This window comes from Seriola dumerili, unplaced genomic scaffold (assembly GCF_002260705.1).
Source record: "Seriola dumerili isolate Sdu_G_001 unplaced genomic scaffold, Sdu_1.0 BDQW01000052.1, whole genome shotgun sequence".
NCBI lineage: Eukaryota > Metazoa > Chordata > Actinopteri > Carangiformes > Carangidae > Seriola > Seriola dumerili.
The window spans coordinates 5,311,985-5,331,845 of NW_019174307.1; the positions used below are offsets into that span (position 1 = coordinate 5,311,985).

The 19,861-nt window shown below is 40.3% G+C and overlaps 1 protein-coding gene across 9 annotated transcripts in view; it reads right to left on the reverse strand.

The window, feature by feature from the left end:
• Positions 1-14,082: 14,082 nt before the first annotated feature.
• Positions 14,083-19,861, reverse strand: part of myo1b (myosin IB) — a 57,126-nt gene continuing 51,347 nt past the window's right edge. For 7 of the 9 annotated variants that reach the window (XM_022740439.1, XM_022740437.1, XM_022740438.1 and 4 more), the window contains 8 exons: positions 19,298-19,384; positions 17,691-17,765; positions 17,381-17,515; positions 16,977-17,083; positions 16,657-16,789; positions 16,081-16,233; positions 15,039-15,169; positions 14,083-14,938 (listed from right to left, as the gene is read on the reverse strand). In XM_022740439.1, coding sequence (XP_022596160.1) covers positions 14,806-14,938; positions 15,039-15,169; positions 16,081-16,233; positions 16,657-16,789; positions 16,977-17,083; positions 17,381-17,515; positions 17,691-17,765; positions 19,298-19,384 — 954 coding nt within the window. In that variant the 3' untranslated portion in view covers positions 14,083-14,805. The remainder of the gene's footprint in view (positions 14,939-15,038; positions 15,170-16,080; positions 16,234-16,656; positions 16,790-16,976; positions 17,084-17,380; positions 17,516-17,690; positions 17,766-19,297; positions 19,385-19,861) is intronic. The other 2 variants (XM_022740441.1, XM_022740443.1) reach the window with 1 other exon arrangement.

Consider the following 19,861-nt stretch of genomic DNA (forward strand, 5'->3'; position numbering starts at 1 on the left):
TATGATTATCGGTCATCACCACATCATGGAGCAGATAAAGCAGCTGTAAACTGACAGAAAGAAAACTCATTTTCTCCCCTTGCAGACCACAGCCACTCACAGACAAAGCATCACCAGGTGACATAAAACCCTGTGGTTGTTTAGGCCCTATTATACAAATTGTATATGCAATCAAGATTTCTTCCAAGTCAGATATGTGCATATAGTTCATAACATTACATTTACTCATTTGGCAGATGCTTTTATCCAAAGGAACTTACAAGCGAGGAACATCACAGAAGTTTCAGTGCAGTAGGAGACCTTGGTGTAAGTACTTAGTACTACATCTTTTCAATAAGTGTAAGGTCAGTTAAAGAAATACACCGAGAGTGCATAGTAAGTGCTAGTTTGGCATGTTAGGGTATGAGAGGTGTTAGGACAGGAGGTACTTTTGGAAGAGATAAGTGGTTAAGAGGGAAAGCCCTGCTCTGACAGCACACGGTAGCTTGTTCCACCATCAGGAAACCACAGATGAACCACAGACGAACCACAGAGAACCTGACAAAACTTTTATATTTCTCATGAATAAGACTACAGGCTCACTGAGACACCATCAATGTACAATTGTGTCAGGTGGACCTCTTAAGTTTCACTTAAAGCCTACAAACTGCATTTACGTAGGCGTTTACCACAGTTTGGTGATTTCCTGCCGGTTTATACAGGACCGATAAGAGACAGTCATAGGCCTGGGAAAAAAAAACGCTCTCACTTCAAAGACAAACACACCAACACCTGCTGAACTAGCCAACATATAAACTAAACGACCTAAGGGTTCATGTGGGTGTGTGCAGGCATGTGTGTGTGAGCATCTAGGTAAATGATTATCTGAGTATCATGATATGAAGGTTTTCAGACATTAGTTTTCTTTTTAAGTCATCACAGTCCTCCAACTCATAGAACAACCAAGTATTCATTTGTTCCTGTTATGGCACTGTTGTGGTAGCATGGATGGCAGCCATAGACAAGACTTGGTGTAATGAATTTAGAAACCGAAACAAATGCTGATTAAGTGCAATTCCACATTTGAGTCTTACACACACAGATGTAAGAGGTTTTGATGTTCTTTGTTTAAAGTCATCTCACAGGAGACACAGGTTACTAATTTACAAGTTACATCATCTATCATTACAATGACTCACAATGACCCATAGGCATATACTCATGTAGACCACAGTGGACTCCAAGCCAAAGATATTTAAAAGAAAGAGGTGCAGAGAGTTGTCAGACTGCCTGCTTTACAACTCCATGTTACTCTTAATGTTGTCATGCTTTTGCTGACATATTGTTTAGATCTGTGAAACTATGAAATGTGTACAAGTTATGCATATTTGAACAATTTAGAAATAGAAGCAATGCATTGCAAACTAGATAAACTTTTTTTTTTGATTTGTTGTTTAATTGTATGTTGAAAGACACGTTTGAGCTATAAAATCCACAAATCCACAAAGTTTTACTCATAGCACATTTTTATTTGCTTTCTATTCGTCTTTTAGCAGGAAGAAGTGATTCAATTACAGATCAAAGGTTATTAAGTTCTACAAAATAATAATAGACATTCTTCCCCATTGCCCTTGTCACATGGTCATAGTAAAAAAAAAAAAAAAAATAGAGGTTGTAAACACCTGCTGTAAAATAATTAATACTGATCTGTTCTCCGTTAGATAAGGGAGAGAAATGATATATTACAGTGTTTAATAAAGTGTTGACGATGACACTGTATCCGAGCACAAATATCACATAATTTGTGATAAGGTCCTGTAGATAAAGACAAAGCGCACAGCGTCTGAAATTTCACACCACTAAGAGTTATAATGTTTGGTGATATAATGTAATTGGGATTTATGGTCAGGTTGCAAGATTAACAGCCCTTGACAAAAGAGTCTTTGTGTCCATATAACCCATACACGTAACATTTATCTATTCACCACAGATAGCAGTCATAACTTGATACTTTGTACAGTAATATACTCTGGTGCAAGGATGAGGTTGACCTATCTGTGTCTTGTCTGATTAAAACATGGAAACACTGTTGATCAATGTAATTTGAAGATGAAGACCTCCATCTTTGGCAGGTCAGGAGTCAGGGCCTGCAGTGTCAGAAAAGTATGTTTTAGATTAATACATAGGAACAAATCTCATCCACCAGGTGAAAATGAGAAACGCACAGTGCCCTACAATGGCAGAGAGCACTAACTACAGAAAAGGTGAATATAAGGGTTTTCAGGCTAGGTCTGTGTGACAAGCAGAAAGGTTGTAACGTCTTAATTTTATGCCTTTTTAGGATCATTATTGTAAAACAATAATCTATGTAAAACAAATATCTTCAAGAAAATAAACTTAATTTTTATATTTGCAGTACAGATGTTTTCACTGGTTGTCTGCCCGCCCATCATGTTCATACTGAAATCAGTATAATAAATTGATTTATATTTCACATTTTATACATTTAAAAATATGGTTTAAAGTTGGCAAAGACCAAACAGTTATATATATATATATATATATATATATATTTATATATGGTTTATATTGGTCCTCCTTTTGTCAAAATACACTATGGAGAGGCACAGATGCCTTTACACTCATGTAATTTTGGCATTGTGACAAATGAGATGTGAGTATCTTCTTATAGCCACTGCTGGGTTTAAGCCACCTTACAAACAGACACAAAAGTAAGCCTGCAAATGCTCTCACACACTCATACAGGCCTACATAGACGAGAGCAACAATGCAGACCACAGAGTCAAAATAGACAAGAGCGAGTCTGGGAGACACAGAACAACAACTCAGGCCATTGCTCCTCTCTACCCTTAGCTGTAAAAGATCCATTCATGTTGTCTCCATTCATATACAAATGTAAAAGAGGTTAAGCCAGTGGGCGATGTCTGTCAACCCACCACAGTTAGGAGGCAAAAAGGTTGACACCATTTCAGCATGGTGCACAGAAACATGTAGTGCATGGAGTACATTTTAAATAGATTTTAATTTTTAAAAAATGATTTCATTTTGCTGTTGATGCAACGTCAGCTTCAGTTCATATCAGTATTTTCTTCAGCGATGAGGGGCACTGCTTATACTAATTCCTTGGTACATATTCAGATTTTTCCGAATGAGCTTTGCTGCTCAGTTGACAGATGTAAGTGACGAAGATAACAAGGGCCAGTGAATTAGCAAAGTAAAATATGACTATGTATCCCAGGAGACATTAAGGCAAGAAGCAAATCCCCCAAAATCCCCAACAGATAGAGCATAATAAGGCCTGTTGTTCTCCCTCTGTCTGTGTCCTATTGTGGAATCTAGTCTAATATCTGCTTTTGGTTTCTATTGTTGTGTCTATTGTCATGCCTCAGTTTTGCTCTGGTTGGCCTAATGGACCGCAGGAATAGAACACTTCCTGGTTGAAGAGGGGTGGGTGTCCAGGGTTGCAAGGTTCAACGTCGTTTAAAATGAGTTGATTAATGACGGCCGTCACAACTGAGACCGGGACATAATGAGGAGGACAAGAGGGAGGAGCGGAGGAGGAGAAGAGGAGGGAGAGAAGGGGAGGTGGGAGGGGAAGAGCCGAGATTGGATGATTATTACTTAGAACAGTAAACAGTGAGATGACAGTAGAATGAGATGAGGCCTCAGGGTAGAAGTGGAGGGAGAGAGGAGAGGAGGCACATAGATAATTAGTCCTAAACAGAGGTCTGTGAATGAGAGGAGGAGACAGACACACGTAGAGCTGGTTAATACACAAAGACAGGGGCAGTGATGGGGCAGCAGAGTGGAGGCAGCACAGAGCAGTTAAACATCTGTTGCTCTGTTGGACACCCAGACGCTCTGCAGGGTCAGGATCCCAAAATACTCGTCACTCAAACATGTTCTTCCTACGACACAAAACCACCAAGGCTGTGAACCGCTAAAAAATCTTGTACAAAACTGCAGGCATTTGTTAATTTGTCCTCTACATACAGTATTTAAGAAGATTTGGGTGCATAATGAATGTCTAAGTTGCACTTTTAAGGATATATTTTTTTGTTTCCCAGCGATAAACATAAATTATTTATTGATTATTAGTTTGTTTTTGGTGGATTATTGTGCTTCAGAGATGCTGGTGTTTCAGTTATACAGAGTTTTCTTCATCAAACTGCTGATGGAGTGTTCCTCTTTGGAAATGTAACATCATAAGTGAAGTACAAAAGTTTCAAAATAGCGAGATGATTTTTATTTTTGTGCCTAAGAATAGAAGTTAAAAGATCACCAAATTTATTACAAATAATTATGTGGGGCTCATGGATATTCAAAGTTTTTGGAATCCATGGATCTGTTGTGAAGACATTGCACTCTGAACGACAAAATTCATCCTCTGGGGACCTTGAAGATCTGTGTTTGGATCCATCCAGTAGTTCCTGAGGTATTTCAGCCTTGACCAAAGTGGCGGCTCAACCACCCAACTGAGAGACATTGTCATCCTAGAAGAAAATACATTTCTACAATGGAAAAGGAGTGAAAAGGTACATATATATTTTATATATAGATATATTTTGAGCTACTTTTCTTCTTTTACCTCTTTTTTTTCTGAGCGTTCAAACTTGAATACAGTTAAAAGGTGGACTGAAAAATCTGGTTGAATTGCTTCCCTCAGCAGCTGCTCTTCCTCCTCCTCTTCTTTCTTCATACGCATCTTTCTGTAACTATTCCTCCTGCTTGTTGAATCTAGTCCCCATCATCCTCTCCATAGCCCTTCATCTTCTCAGAACGAAGACAGTTCAATTAGCCTTGTGGTCCACGGACACTCCCACCAATCTATATTTGTGGGGTTTAATCAGATCAGTTGCGTGCATGTGTTTTCAAATGTGTGTGCGCGCGTGTGTGTGTGTGTGGGGTTGGAAGGTTTAGGGTTAGGTGATAAAGAGACACATGTGATTCTTTATCATTCCCACACCTGACACTGCCATATCATCTCTCCTCTCCTGTTGTTAACTTCTGCTCTCCTCTCTCAGCTGCGCCAGCATCTGACAAATTCAGATGAAACACACCTTTATTGTTCAAGTGAGGAAGATTAAATAGAAAGGCTGGAGGGAGAGGCTTGTAATCCTAGTAATGTGTGTAGGTTACTGGTTTTCTAAAGTCGGTGTGTGGCACTCTGTAGGGATGTTACTGCAGTGTGCATGTAAATGTGTATTTAGATGCATGATGATTTATGGCTTAAAAGTAATTCGGTTAAAGAGGCGGTGCAAGATTCACACCCTATTCTTTGAATTGGTGACATACAATGACATGTTTTCCTATGGATTTTATTGAAAGATACTGTATAGTGCTTTTCCCCTTGCTTAACCATGATGTTGGCTGCAGTATAGTTCCTGTTTCAGCTGTTGATTTAAACCATGGACTATAACAACTTAAATAAAAATGGATTTTCCGAGGAAAAAAGTATGTGTCAGCTTATGAGATCAGTCAGCAATATGGGTATTTCAGTCTAATAAAGTACAGACAAAAATGTTCAGCTGCTGGTAGCGGGATAATAAAAATGCCTCACAAAAAGAGACCACTTTTTAAAAAAAAATCAAAATATGTTCATGAGGAAAATGGAAACATTCTGTGCTCTGTAGGTTTCGAGCACTGGGTTAAGACACTCGCCCTTTACAAAGTGAGTAAAAAAACACACTTTTGTCACACAGTGCAGTGTTCTGGTTTACATGAGAAGGATGTGTTCGACAGAGGCTATCTAGAGGTTAACGGGGGAATTAGCTTTGCTTTAATTGGTCGTTTTGACAGAGGCGGGACTGACAGGCTTAGAGGAGGGGCTGTCATGGCTTGATGTATGTCGTCCCACGCTGACGATGAGATTTCATTTCCCTAATTGATCCCCCCTTGCCCTTACTTTACACCTTCTCTGCTTATTGTTGTGGTCTGCCTTCTGCCAGTATCTCCTCTCTTTCTACTCTGCTTTGGCCTCTTCCACCCCAGATGTTGCTTGTCTAATAGCAGCCTGAACTATTTAATTAGTTACAGTAATATGCAATGAAAAACCAGGTGTTGAACTCATATTAACGTCATATGAACTCCTTGATGAGTCGTTATCCTCACTGTTTCACCAAGCAGCCTCTGTAAAAGTCATGCAGCCAGAAAAGTAACAGGCTATTCAGCCTCTGAGGTAAGTAAGGGTTTATACAGTGTGGACTTTTACTCCAGTTTGGTTCCAAGATCCCACATCAATTCCCAAATTCATGATTCATGATAAGAAGACCTGTGAACACACACACGTCTGTTTGGATCCTGAGCTGCCTGCGCTCCTAAATGAGCACCTAATGATGTGTGTGCAGCTATTTGCTTATCCCTATCAACTCCACAGCTGCTTGTGTTCACACGTACATGCAGACACTGCCTGAAATACACAGACACACACAGAAGACATGATGACTTTTGTAGGCGCAGTGACAAATGAACAGGGAGAATGTGATGATTTATTACTTGCTCAAATTTAGTAATGCAAGTGAACTGTGTCTTCTTTACAAGACAGGGGAATAGGAGAGCAATATGAGTAAGCCCTCTGGTACTGCAGGATTTTTTCATCTACTGAACATTTTTCAGCTCAGCACAGAAAAAAAAAAAAATCTATCAAACTAAAGCATTCCGTAGTACTTTGATCCAGACTTAAATATCTCAACAACTTGTGGATGGATTGCCATGATATTACATAAATTTAAGGTGCTTTGGTAAATCCCCTCTCCTTTCATGCAGGGCCAGTGGCAGGTCAAAATCTGTACCTTTCCAGTATATCGTTACAGGATAGATTGGCACATTTTGTACAGGCAGTCATGGTCCCCTGACTCCCTCCTCCCCCTCTGACTTTGGCAATCTTTATCACTTTTCCATGAAGTTTAAACATTTGTTTTTTGGTGAAATATTGAATGGATCTCCATGAAATGCAGTCCATACATTAATGTTCCCATCAGGAAGAATTGTTATAACTTTAGTCAACTTTTCAAATTGCACCATTACGCAAAGTACATGCAAAACTAATCACACTCCCATCAACTTTGGGATGAGATTTGTATTTTGTGCTAATTAGCAAATGTTAGCAAAATGTTAATCAGTCATAGCTGTATTATATATGAGTTAAAATAAGATATATATTGTATATCAGTTAAAGCCTTAGTTAACATCCGACACACAGTACTGTTTTCATTTTGTAGACGTAGACGTAGCAGATGAATGAAGTGATTACTTCTTGCTTCACCCATGTGAAGCTATCCACAGATGGCACAGCAGAAGCCCATTTCTACCCCCCCACCCCCCCCCCCCCCCCCCCCACCCACCCCTCATTCTTGCTAATTGACGTGATTAATGGCTACAAATTGATGAAGCCATTGAGTGTGCTGGTGACACAGGGGTGAGTGGGGACACAAACTCTCCACCACCCAGTAACACTCATTAATCAGACCTCCTCCAGCCCCTGTCCCTCCCTCCAGACTGGCTGACACACTGCCAGGGGCAGTAAAGTAATACGCTGTGTGTCTGTCCCTGTCTGTGAGTGTCCACCCTGTCTGTCTTTATTTCTGTCTCAGTCTCTGTATCTTTGTCTTCTTTGACTGTATGTTTTCTGAATAACATCACTAATCAAGCAGAGTTGGAAAAATGACCTGCAAAGATTATGTTCACCTGCTGTATACTGACCCTAATTTGTTTTTTTTTTAAATGGTACAAAGTCACAAAGAAACTAAGAAGAACAGAAAAGGAATGACCTCCAAAAATATAGATTAACCTTATTAGTCCTGCATGGAGGGTAAAGGAAATTCACTTCCTCCAAATGATAGATTGTCTGTTTCCGGTTTTCTTTCAAATCACAGCACAGATTTATGCCAAAGTAAATCAGCAGGCTGGTGGCCAATGTGTTGACATCTACATCCTAAACTCTCTCACTCAATAATGAAATCAGCCTTGACACTGTGACAGCTCAATACAGTCAATACGGTTAACTAACTTCCAGCACACACAGTCTTTGTTATATATCACGGTCTTGCAAAAAACCTCATTTGTGAGCGAATAATCCTTTTTTTTTTTACAATAATAGACAAATTCATCTTAAGAGATGTGATGTGACTCAATGAGAAAATCATAGATTTTTTCTCAGTTTCAGAAAATGAATGAAGGCCCAGTGTTATTGCAGTCACTGCCAACCAGAGCTATAAAAAAAACAAAAACAAGAAAAACAAGAGATGATGGTGTGACAGCACAGTGTGAGAAATGCTTCTGATGCTAAATGTCCCAGGAGAAGTACTTCCATGAGGCGAACAATATGCTAATTAAATTACAACAATAAAACCACAATATGACAATATCTCATGGTCCAATACTTTATGTAGAAGGGAGGTTACTTATGATGATTTCACCTCTAATAATGTGCAACATGAAATTAATGGCGGAAGGAAGGAAAGGTTGAGAGAAGGGGAAAGGTGGGAGGAGGGTTGCATGTTGAATTTAGAGATTCATTCGTTCACACTGAACTTTGATCTTATTGACTCTAGACGGCAGTAAATTACAGACTTGGAAAAGCCCATGGTGATTGTCAAGGGGCATAAAATTGTAGCTGCCTGAGTTTAATGTTATGTGGTTTATTTGGGATAAACAGGTTAAACATGCAAACCTCCTCTGGCGATGCAAAATGTCAAAGCAAGGAAAGCTTAATACGAATAACTAGGTGATGAGTAATTCATGTATTCAGTATCTGCATTGCATTGCATCCCACATCAACATTAAATATACCCAAATTACGTTGGTCATAGCAATTTCTTCACTGAGTTATTAGCTTCTTGACTGAGCTGTGAAAAGACTGAAAGTTTCCTTCTGTCACACCTACTCTGAAAATCAGTGCTCTTTAAGGGAGTTTATTCTTGGGTTCACAAGTTGGATTTGACTTGCCCCTTGTGCCTGTGCTGTATAACTACACAAATACATTACATTCATGTCAGACCTGTTTGAAAATCAGAGTGTGCTGAAGTCTCAAGATCTGAGCCTGAGCATAAAGGAAACATCACAAGATATGAGATACATTTCGAAATGATTTGACTGAGAGATTAAATATGGATCAAAACTTTTTAAAAAGAGTGATTTCAGCTATTTATATTACTGAGAAAAACAATCTGTATTGGTGCCCTGTTTAAAGTCTTCCTGGTGGAGTTTTGGTAACCTGTGTGTGTGTGTTTGACCTGAGGTGACTTAAGAGAATTGTTAAAGTGGCCTCACAGATAGCAATCAGCCACACTTGGAAAAGATGTATGCCACAAAGGTGCAGGAAAAGAGCATAAGCCATTATCACAGACAGCACTCTTGCAGGCCACCGTTTATCTTGACTCTTGCCATCAGGTAAGCTCTGTTGCAGCATCAAGGCGCACATCACTTTTCAGACGACGTTTATCCCCAGGCAATGAATTTTTAACAGTCAGGGACCAGTAGCCACTGTGTATTTTTCTACTCATTCATGACTGCTTTCATTTATTTTACTCATGCTTAGTCACTTCTATGAGAGACAGTGAGAGAGGGAGAAGGAGAGAGAGAGAAAATCCTGACTAATGTCCACTTCCTCCTCCAATCACTCGACAGGGATGATTTCACTAAGAAGAAACTGGAGGCATTGCATCTTCCGTGTGTGAGACAGGTGTGACAGGTTTCAAGTGTCACAACACTTCAACAGAATCAGGAGGTGTGCGAGAATCCAACACTGCAGTACACTTTTGCATACTCGAGGTGATGTGTCAGCCTTTGTGCTTTATTTTCATCCTCGCACACATTATACAGTGTTGTCGACAGAATGCTAATGCGGCTCCAGACAGACGCGAGGTGGTGCAACAACCTGAGCGGGAGCCAGCATCTTTTTGTAAAAATGAGTTTCATATTTGCAAGTACACTTAATGTTGTCATGCATTGCGTTTTTTTTATTTTTTTTAATTTTTTTTTATTGTCAGCAGGATGTTTTGAGCAGGATGTGAAATCCCCAGAGAGTGAGAGTTGTCCAGTTGTTTACTGGCTCTACATCTGCCTGGCTCACTATACAACTTACAATATGAAAGTTTCTGCAAGTTTTGGCAAGAAATGTTATAGAAAAGTAATTATCTAAAATTTCAAAACAGTATCATATACCAATGAATTCTAAGAAACTAAGAAGGTATATGTTATAAAGAGCTGTAAATAATGGTAAGTCTTGTTTTTCTAATGTGTGCTAAATCAGCTTTATAGATCAGCAAAAGGCCATCGGGACAACTGTTCATATCCTGCCGCAGCGTTCTTGCTTTATCTTTTTTATTGTAGTATCATCTGAAATCCATGAGGGGTCGCCAAAGACTACTCAATCTCAGAAGCAGCGTGCTCTACTTCCAATTACCCACCATTCTGTGAAGTGAAAACTACATTCACCTTTTAGAAAATGATAATCATACTATTTTAGAAATAAAACACAATTGCACACTGTTTCAGTTTCCAGCAAATCAAAGACAGGCAAAGCAGATTTGAATAATGTTTGTTAAAATTTGGTGTGTTCTTTATTTAGCCGTCGATCACCTTGCGCAGGTATCACCCAAACCTCGGTCTTCCTGTTGTGCTGGTTGGATGTAGATCTGCTTCACTGTTTGAATCTGACAGGCCCTCCAGGAGATGTGATTGTGTGTTGTACAGTTCCTTTGCACTCCCACTGTGGGTTGAATATCCACAGGGAAGCTGATGGGACTCCTCCTTCCTTTCCCAGACTTCCGAGTGGTGGGAACCGGGTACTGGGCAGCCCAAAATGGTTTGCTATTTTTACCACACTGTGCTCAATCTGAGGGCTGCTCCCTGGAGACCTGTTGCCGGCAGCTTTCCCCAAGCCGCGGAATTTAACCCTAGGACAGCTCTCCCCAGATGTGATGGAAAACATCTGTCCAGCTGCTTAAGTAAAAGGCATGGCCGTCCAGCCCCAATGCTACTAACCCGTAAGCCTGCCTGTCCCAGCCAACACTCTGACCGAACAACAGAAAAAAAAATAATAATAGTGAAATAATACAAAATGTACCCCAGACACAGCTGTTGGCACCCGTCACTAATATTTGGTTGCCGAAACTTTGGCTACAGTGACAGCCTCTGAACTTTTCATTCAAGCTGTTATAAGGTTTTCAATGGGATTTAGGTCAGGACTCATTGCTGGCCTGTTTAAAACAGTCCAGCTTTTCCTTTTCAACCGTTCTCCCATGCTGTTGGGTGTGTTCCTTGGGTTGTTGTCTTGCTGAAAGATCCAAGACTTTAATCTCAAAACGTGTTTAATGACACTGGGTAACACATTTCACACTACAATGCCTTGGTAATCTTCTGATTTCATCATTCCTTTGATACATTCAGAGCCTCCTGTCTCAGAACCCCACAGCTTTTTTTTTTTTGTTTTGCCTAGCAGCTGCACAGCATGATAGAGCCTCCACCATGTTTTACCTTTAGCTACAGTGTTCTTTTCCCCAGGGGCTTCACTTTGTTGCCTGTAAACAAACTGATGCACTGCATCTACTTTAGTTCCATCTGTCTCTAGAACACTATTCCAGAAAGACTGAAAGTTTTTGCAAACATTAGTCTCGTCTTTTAATACCTTTTTTTTCAGTAGGGGTGTCCTCCTTGGCCTTTGCCCATGGAGCCCTACTAGGTTTAGTGTGTGGCATATGGTACGGGCTGAAACTACCGCTCCAGGTTGCTGTAGGGAAGCCTGAAGCTCTTTAGATGCTTTGTGTCATGTTTCTTTCACAGTCTGCACCGACCTTCACAGACTTCTCTTATTGAGTTTCCTGTTAGTGTCATGTCCTGAGAGCGTTTTTATAACTGCTAAACTTCTTGATAACCTTACCAACTAATGAGACAGGGATTTCAGGGTTTTTGATGATTGCCCTGTAGCTTTTAGAATTTGTTGAGTTTTTTTTACAATGGCAATTTCAGTGGCAAAAAGACACTGGAAACAATCAGCCCCTTTTCATGCAGTAAAACCATCATTCTGCTCATGTGAACTGGTCATGAAAATTCAGACAGAGAAGTCTCACTTATGTTTTATCTAGTTTGAGGAACTAATTTAAATTCATTAAAAGGGTGCCAGTAATTGTGTCGGGGGTACATTTTTATGTTTTTATTATTTCACTGTTATGTAAGTTTTCTTTTCTATTGTCCTCTAACCTTGAGCATTTTATTAAAAAAATCTGGTTATACCAAATTGATTCATTTGCATTTCTGAAGATATTCTGCATGATGTCATTGAAATTCAAGGGTGCCAATAATATGACCAGGACTGCACTGCTGATAAATAGCAACCTAGGCCCTTTAAAATAATGTGAGATTTAATAATCTGGTGCATTGATGTGAGATTTCAAATGATGCCTACACACTGTGGGTTACATAAAAGGCTGCTCAATAGGTTCTGCACAAAATGGAAAATGCCCTGAATCAATTCAATATGGATCAGAAGTGTCACTCATAGGTAGATGTGGATGACTTGCAGACATACAGGAATCCAATACATAAATTAACACTTGTATGTGAACAAAAAAAACGAATGAGTGTCACAGAATCGCAGAATGACATTTATTTATTACTGATTTTTATTTAATTTAAAAAAGATTACTTGTAAATGTTACATTGAGTTCTACTGAAACATTCCCATGTTGTGTCTCTCAGCACAGGTTAACATTAGGCACACAAGAATGCAGACACCATTTTGCAGTTCTAGCCACTGTTCAAATACGAAACAGAGAAGAGAGTGAAAGGGGGAAGGGGGATGTCAGCTTAGCAAAACTGCATGGAAACGGTGCAGAGCCAAGGACCAAATACATCAAAACAGGCGTTCAGCTCAATCGTTCCCGTGCTTTGGGACAGCAACAACTGATTTCTCAGGTCCCTGTGTTTGTGTGTGGCAATAAAAAATACAAAAAAACATATAAACCAAGATATTCTGGATTGCAAAACAGGACTAGACCAGGTTTGGCTTTGTTATTCCCTCACAGTCACCAGAAAAGAAAAACAACTGGATGATTTCAAATCAACAGTACAAATTCTACTACCAGTACATCCAAATACAGATCATTATAGTCAACATACCTGAAAATATAGCACTCTTGCTTCTTTGATACTCTTATTTGGCTTGTCTGTAAATATATGCATACCTATACCAAATTTTTTTTTCTTTTCTTTTTTTTTTTTTTTTTTTTTTTACATGAGTGTCCTTGAAAAGTTGTAAAAACTGAAACTGGTTGATTTCTTCAGATACATGGAGAATCTATGGTCATGTGTGCACTTAATATTTGGTCTTTCCTCTTGAAAAAAAAATACACAATAGGTCAGAGTGGGTCAAGCACTACAATAACTCAAAGCTGCAGTGGCAAAAAGAGCCATTTCACAAACACAGCAATTAAAATGAGGACACTAAAGAAACCCTTTGTCCATGCCAGAGCTACAGCCTAAAGAGCCTATGTACAGCTTATGGTACAGTGAGGGCGAATGCTGTGGGTTGTCACTACTGTTTTGACGGAAAGAGAATAATTGAGACAAAGCGTTTTAATTATTGCACACAAAAAAATATCAGTATCAAGGGTTTCACTCTCCACTGGAATGTCTGTACTGCCTTTGTCAGTATCTTTAAATCAAGCCCCACATGAAGTGAGAGGGTTTTCTTTGAGTCATACATGACAGTCTACGTATTAAGGATATGAATTCAGTTTAAAATAACTCTGTGGATGAAATTAAGCTTGGAAATTGTCACAACCTGTAACTGTGCTTTTTTGGATGAAATGGAGATTGATCACATGTGCAGTTCTATCACAACTTACAAAATATTGCCAACACAGGTCGATATGCCCCCCTACTCAAGAGCCTTTGGCTTTCATGTTGTCAAAAAGTGAATGGGGTCAGTGACCTGCATGGTTTGTATTTGTTCACTGACATGTGACAAGTCGTAGGACCTGTTCAATGGCACATAGGAATTGCAGATACAAAAGTGGTTTTACAATAATCTAGCAAATTACATTTGACTTCCCAACCGCCCACTGTGCTTTTTTTTTTTTCCAGAGAGAAAATATATAGAAAATAATACATCATACAATCAAATTCATTTTCAGGTCATCCTCTGTTGGTTACACCGAGGTGAAAACAAGTGCAGTATTCACTTTCTTCAGAGAAACTCAACTCTGACAGACCAAGCCCAAAAGTTCCCAGTTCATCTCAAATTTTAAGCCATGTGCTTAAAAGCCAGAGCCGCTTAAAAAAAAAAAAAGATGAGTAAAGGCCAGTTGAGGCTGAAGCTCATCACAACGTTCTCATAATGACATTTTCTCTGAAGACTGACTTACCATACAGGCAGAACAATCATTATCAACATCACCACTGGTGTACAGAAGTCTCTTGTGCTCCACCATGATTTTCTTTACATCCATCTTCAACTCTTGACCCCAGTTTTACAAAAAAAACCAGTGAAACATTTTACCAAATTTCTGTGGCATGCAACCCACATAAAGGCTTTCTTTGCCAAAAGAAAGTGGCACATGGTTACAGCTATAGTGGTGCCAGAGTAAATCTGTTAAGAAGAGACTGAAGGAAAAACAACAACACAACAAGCCAAATAACTGCACTGTCATTTTTGGGCTCAGGGTGGGCACTGGGGGGGTGACGGTTCTAGAGACCAGAGTTTCGGAGTGGGTGGTGGTTCTATGTTTTAAAATCGCTCCCAACCTGAGCGCTCAGGAGCAGCACTGGAAGCAGAGAGAGCGGGCGGGGGGAGGGGTGGGCGCACTACGCCGTTGTGGGCACCGACACCTCCAGCAGGCGGTTGTTCTTGCGCTTGCAGCACGCGCTGTTGCCGTTCTTGGGGGCTCCCTGGATGAATTTCACGCACACTTTGTCCTGCTTGAACTGCACCAGAAACCTGTCGGACAGAAACATTATCCACATCATTAAACGCCGCGCAAGTGGAGGACATATCACGTCCGTCGACCGTAATGATTTAACCCTGCATGCTCCCTTACTCGTCTGAGATGTCGATGTTGAGCTGCTCCCTGTCTGCGGCCGTGGCCCCGATGCGGTGGAGTTTGGTGATGATCTCGATCAGGTGCTCACTGCTGAGTAAGAAGTCTCCTTTGACGGCTGAAGCTGACCCCTAATGTGAAATAGCACAATAAAACTGGCATTAAAAAACTTAACTTCTGTCCCCTGTAATCACATACTTTAGAAAACTGCACATAAAATCTAATAAAAAAAAAAAAAAGAAAAAAAAAAAAGTGGTGATTCATGAACAACAATAAGCTGGAGAGTGGAGAAACAATATACTTAACATAGGTACATTTTGGAGGGAACCTGTTTTATAAAGTGTGGCACCATTTACCTTTGCTGTTTCCCAGTGAGCCTAAAAAGTATTATTTCCATTATTTTTTATGAAGTCAGTCTTTTTTCTTTTTCTTATTTGTTGATTGAGTTTGTTGTTATTATTATTTTCATCTCATATCTTTTGTTCTTTGTATTGCAGCTACTCAATATTCAACTCTAACCTTCTCTGTTTGTTATTCTGTGTTTGTTTGTGTGGGTGTAAACTGTGTGCCTGTGTGTGTTCTGTGTCTGCCAGGTGCCTGGGGTTTGGTTAACAGGAAAAAAAAAACCTAACTGTAGGTTTACTTGTAGTGTTTCTAAGTTAAATAAAAAACTAAAACCACCAAAAAGAGTTTTGAATCAGCACTTGCTGCAGCTAAAAATTTCCCATGAGCCTTTAAACCAACAGTACAATTTCATTTAGGCAAATAGACTAAATCTGTTTCACTTAGAGGAAGGTATATTACTGCAGGCTCACTTCCAAAAACGTAGTCTGGTCTAACGTCTTGGTTTAGCATCCATAGATATTCAAAATAACAACAAAACTGACCGCTGTTTAACCCCTTTAAAGTCTCAGCAGCCTTTAAAGGAATAGTTCCACATTCTGGGACATTGCTATGCGTTTTCTTGCTGAGTTAGATGAGAAGATTCATACCACTCTTATGTCTTCCGCTGAAACTATACATCACAACAGGTCTCCCTCACCTCCTTGAGTTTGAGTGCAAAGAAGCCGTCACTCTGTGTGCTGACTGACACGCTAGTGAGGTCTGGCAGAGGGACGCTGGCCTTCACCTGGCCCGTCTTCTGGTCAGCCAGGACGACGCTCTTCTTAGTCAGCAGGAAGATTCGAGCTGTTCCCTGCAAACCGGGGCAGAAACGGGTCAACCCGGTGTCATTTCTAACACCGTGCAACACGTCAACATTACGGCACAGGCGGATGCGCACACTGTAACAGGGTTTTCAAGTGCGATTTTCTTTTCGTTTTTAAGTGCCTCATGATCTTGAAACTGGGACAGGGTCAAGAGTAAAACGTCACACACCTGTCCAGACATGTCTGCTATTTGCCGGGACAAAAAATAATGCCAGTTGTTAAGGTGTCAAAAACAGACTGCTGCACAACTGGGTCAAATGCACATCAAAACAACTTAACAGTTTTGTGCTCCAGTAGGCCTGTGTGGAAGAGTGAGCAGGTCACAATGTAATAACAGGTTATATTTTAGACTTTTCAGCTCTTACACAAGCTAAGTGGATGGTAAACACTGAGCCAGTCATCCGTCTTACCTTGCCATTAGCTCGGTTAATCTTGTTAACCACATCAGCCAGCAGAACCTTCTCATCCATAGCGCTGCTGAGTTTCTGATACTTGGGGTTCTTGCTTATCTCCAAGTAGTCTCCTTTGAAGGGCTGGCTCACACTGAGACAAAAGACATTCACAATATGTAGCGCATGGGATGTCTGATGCTTTGTGTTTATCACGGAATTTAAGATTCAGTCATCTACTTAACTATCGAAAAAAGTAAAAACGTTAGCCTGATAGATGTTGTGTTTATGTACCTATACCATGAAACAAACAGCACCCTGCTCCAGTGAATTTCAGGTACCTGCTTGGGTAGAGAGCCTTTTTATCCTTGAAGATCTCACTCGCCTCCAGCTTCTCCTCGTACACGGCTTTCCTCTCCTCTGTGAACTGGCTCCTGTATTTCTTGCACTGAACACATAAGGGAAGTTGAAACAACAGATTCTTGTAGCTAAATATTATTCATTGCGCACTATATTGCATGTTTAGTAATTAACGTCTTCAGGTTTATATTGTATTCTATTGATTTTGCGATGCTAAACTTGTACTCTGTACATATTTTATCAATTATTTACAAGACTGTTTCTGTCTTTATTGTTGGCTCCGGTATGAAGCTGTTGCTTTTCAATAAATCATGAAATAACACAAGAAATCAATGGCTGAATGGATCCAACAGGAAAGAACTGGCTCTGGTTATTTGAGACCGACCCTCCAGAGATGGAAGATTCTCCGGAGCTGTGTGTGGACTCCATCCAGGAAGAGATAAGGCCGAGCAGGCCAGTTCTTGTCAATGGGTGACATGGAGGGCACGGTGCTCTTCAGACCCAGGAAGTATTTTTGCATCTGGATAAATGGACACATATGAGAAATGTAAGGCAAGGGAACCTAGTCTGATTTGTCTGCATTTACAAAGCCATTAAATTCAAATTCTAAGTAATGTTTGTTGAAAACAAAAACAACACCAACAAAAACATTTATTCAAGCAACGTTTCAAGCAAATATTCTCAGCCATGCTTACAATTCTCTGGATGGTGAAATCATAGATCTTCTTTCCTGCATTTGCCCTGAAGAATTTCCTGTACTCTCGGCGGACCTGTTAAGGCAAAAAAGTTGAAAATAAATAAACTGTCAGTCCCCTGTTCTCACCTATTAGTCTGATGTGAAGCAGGGAAGAAAAGGAATACACTGATAGGAGGATGACAGTATACACACACAGCACACTAAAATAACAGACATTTGGTTAGTCACAAACAATGAACAACTGAAACAGACTCCAAGCTGCGGGAAATAATCAAAATGACAAGGACTGCTACAAAGTAAATACTGAAAAGACAGTGACGGTTATGACAAATTACATTCATGCTGACCTTAATTGCACAAACTGAGTTGTAAACAGGTGCATTGTGCACTGTGAGGTGCAAGGTGGTCAATTAACATGATGAAAAGATTAACACTGCAACAAATGATGAGTGTGATGACACAACAGATAATCACCAAAACCTAGGACACACACCTAAAGACAAAGAAATAACAGGTGAAACAAATGCTGTGAGACAAAACAGAGGTGCTTTATATGGGGTTAGTTGCACAGATACAGAGGAAGCAAACTGAGACAGATGTTGAACAGTTCAGAGAGAGAGAGAGAGAGACAGAGAGAGAGAGAGAGAGAGAGAGAGAGAGAGAGAGAGAGAGAAACTGACAGCTACTGCCATGTTAGCCAGTCTCTGTTGGTTTAAATTTTCACCTATAAAAACCTAAAGAGGAAAGTAGCAACTGTCCCTAAATAATTATCTAAAATGCCTCTAAAACTATGGAACTACTGGAAAGAGTTTAACCTCAAACCATTTAAACTTGTCTCATCTTGCCTATTTCCTACCAAAGAAACTGTTCCAAGGATGTGAGGGCTGTGGATTATTTTGAGTAACCAGTGCCTGGTTTCTTTTTCTTTTTTTCAAATATAATCTTCGCAATGACTTCAGCGCCTCAAATAAAATTCTATTTACGCCCATTATAATGGAGATTGTAATCATCAATGTCTGCATGGCTAGAAACCACTGGGTTAAACACTGGTGTGTCTTCTGATTCGGGTGAACTACCCCTTTAAAATGAGATCACAGAGTTGTTGTGTTAAACACATCTATCTGGGCCACACAGGTGGCACAGGACTAAATATTGAATGGCTGCAAGTCCTGCAAGTTGCACAGGGAGTGCTCTACAAAGGGAACGGGGTTAAAAAGGACTATGTTGTTTAAGTATAGCATTCATTGCAATTTTGTCCAGATTATTATTAGATTATCCAGGTAACTATTATATTTTTGATGGTTTAGTGGAAATAACAATGAGTTTAGTAAGCTTGCAACAAAAACTGATTTAATATATAAACCAATTACCACATAATTACTTATGTCCCTGTGTGTTTAACCCCTGGATCTTTGGATAGGAAGCTGCACACGCTTTAAAACAATGCCAGCATAATGGATAAAGTGTGATCACAACACTGGGCAGAGACTGGCTTCCCTGAAGAGGAGTGTAAAGATGGTTGAGGGGGATGAGGAGGAGTTGGGTCAGGGGTGATGAGTGGGTGGCAGACTTGGTGATGAGCTGCGCCGTGGGGCTGGTAGGTACCTTGAGTCCCTGCCAGTAGGCCCAAATCACAGCGACAGCGTGCTTACGCCTGGCCTCTTCCTTCAGTCTCCTCAGCTCCCTGCGAGCCTGTTCAGGGGGTGGGCGGGAGGAGAAAGAGAGCGGGAACAAATGACGCAAGAGAAGATGAGAGGAAGAAGAGGGAGATACTGTTTTGCCTGAGGTCAGCAAACGTCAAATACACACAGCTACACACTGCACACGAGCCCTGTGTGACCATCAAGAGACTGTAAAAGCCTCCAGCCTCCGCAAACGAATATGACACTGTGGGTCATATGAACTTTTATCAGGGGAACTTCTGTAAGGGAAACAGAGCTGGTGCTTTTTAGTGCAACTAAAGTGAATATACCAGGAGAAGAGCAAAAGTCAGGACAACTCAGGCAGCAGAGGTCACCTCAAAGAATCCAAACAGTTCCATCTGAAAAGAACAAACAGTACTGCAATGCAGAGTAAACATGCACCAGCTATACAAGGAGGAAGAAGTCATGCAGCAGGAGCAGGCAGCATGCAGTGGGTAAGGCATGGACCCGGGAGGAAGAAGCTAAA